The sequence below is a fragment of the Apaloderma vittatum genome, unplaced genomic scaffold (genome assembly GCF_000703405.1).
Source record: "Apaloderma vittatum isolate BGI_N311 unplaced genomic scaffold, ASM70340v1 scaffold24923, whole genome shotgun sequence".
Classification (NCBI taxonomy): domain Eukaryota; kingdom Metazoa; phylum Chordata; class Aves; order Trogoniformes; family Trogonidae; genus Apaloderma; species Apaloderma vittatum.
Genome location: NW_009707822.1, coordinates 1,161 through 2,179, shown reverse-complemented (window position 1 = coordinate 2,179; position 1,019 = coordinate 1,161). Strand labels below are relative to the sequence as shown.

General features: G+C 51.0%; 1 protein-coding gene across 1 annotated transcript in view; it reads left to right on the top strand.

The window, feature by feature from the left end:
- Nucleotides 1–372, top strand: part of LOC104271632 (microtubule-actin cross-linking factor 1-like) — a gene marked incomplete at both ends in the record, with an annotated part of 20,147 nt that extends 19,775 nt beyond the window's left edge. The window contains one exon of the mRNA XM_009866354.1: nucleotides 262–372. Within this exon, the coding sequence (XP_009864656.1) occupies nucleotides 262–372 (111 nt within the window). The remainder of the gene's footprint in view (nucleotides 1–261) is intronic.
- Between the last annotated feature and the right edge of the window lie 647 nt (nucleotides 373–1,019).

The window sequence follows — 1,019 nt, the reverse complement described above, 5'->3', positions numbered from 1 at the left end:
CCCCACCCGTGCCCAGCCCGAAGGAGAAGCCATCGCCCGTCGTCTCTCCTTGCCCACCACATCGTTTCATCATCCCTTTGGGTTTTCTTCCCTTTTATTTCAATTTATGCATTTCCTGTTTGGTTCTAGTTTCGTTTTAGTGCCGTTTCGCCCCCATTCCAGATACTTTTCCATTTCTTTTTCTTTTTTTCTTTTTTTTTTATTCACTCACTTCCACCTCTCCCCCCCTCCCCTCCCCTCCTTGGATTTTCCATTCCACAGACTCCACATCACTTCTCTCGATGTTATGACAAACCCTGGTTGATAAACAGTAAAGCGGGCACCCCCCTGAGGGGATTCGATTATTCCGACTTCCAGCTCTCGAGCGCCGAGGTAGAGTATGGGCTCACAGCCCCCAGGACCTGCTGACCGGCCGGAGGGCCGCTGGCACGGAGAAATCCTGCTCCCCTGCTTGATTTAACGCTTATTTGTGGTAGAGCAGCGCTTGTTAGCACCGCTAACGCTCGGGCTGTTAGCGTTTTTCATGGGTTTCTAACTCGGTTTAAGTAAAAACGTCAGAATAAAGCACGGCGGCTCACGATTCGTGGTTACCCGCTTTCAACCCGCAAGAGCCACGTTTATCCTCTTGTGCTTTAGAACAAAAAAACAAACACTTAAAAAAATAGAATAGCTTTTGAAAAGCGGCCGCGTTTGGCTTTCGAAAATCGCAATCTGGCAGCCGAGTTGAGACCCGAAAACCAGCTACAGCGCATGCGCCGTAACCATGTCGCCTTCGATTTTATGAAGCGCTTGCGTTTCGCGGTGCGTCCGGCGCTGCCACCAGCTTGACGCTCCCAGGAGGATGAATTCAGGCTGGGATTTTGATCTCCTAAAAATTTCACCCTCCTCACAGACCTCCCTGACCTCGGCACTCAGTGGTGAGCAATCCGGGGGAGATCTCGAGGGCTGTGCACGCCGGCACAAGAACCGGCTCTTGCTCGGCGGTGCTTTCACGCAGAAAAGATTTCTTTTTAAATCCT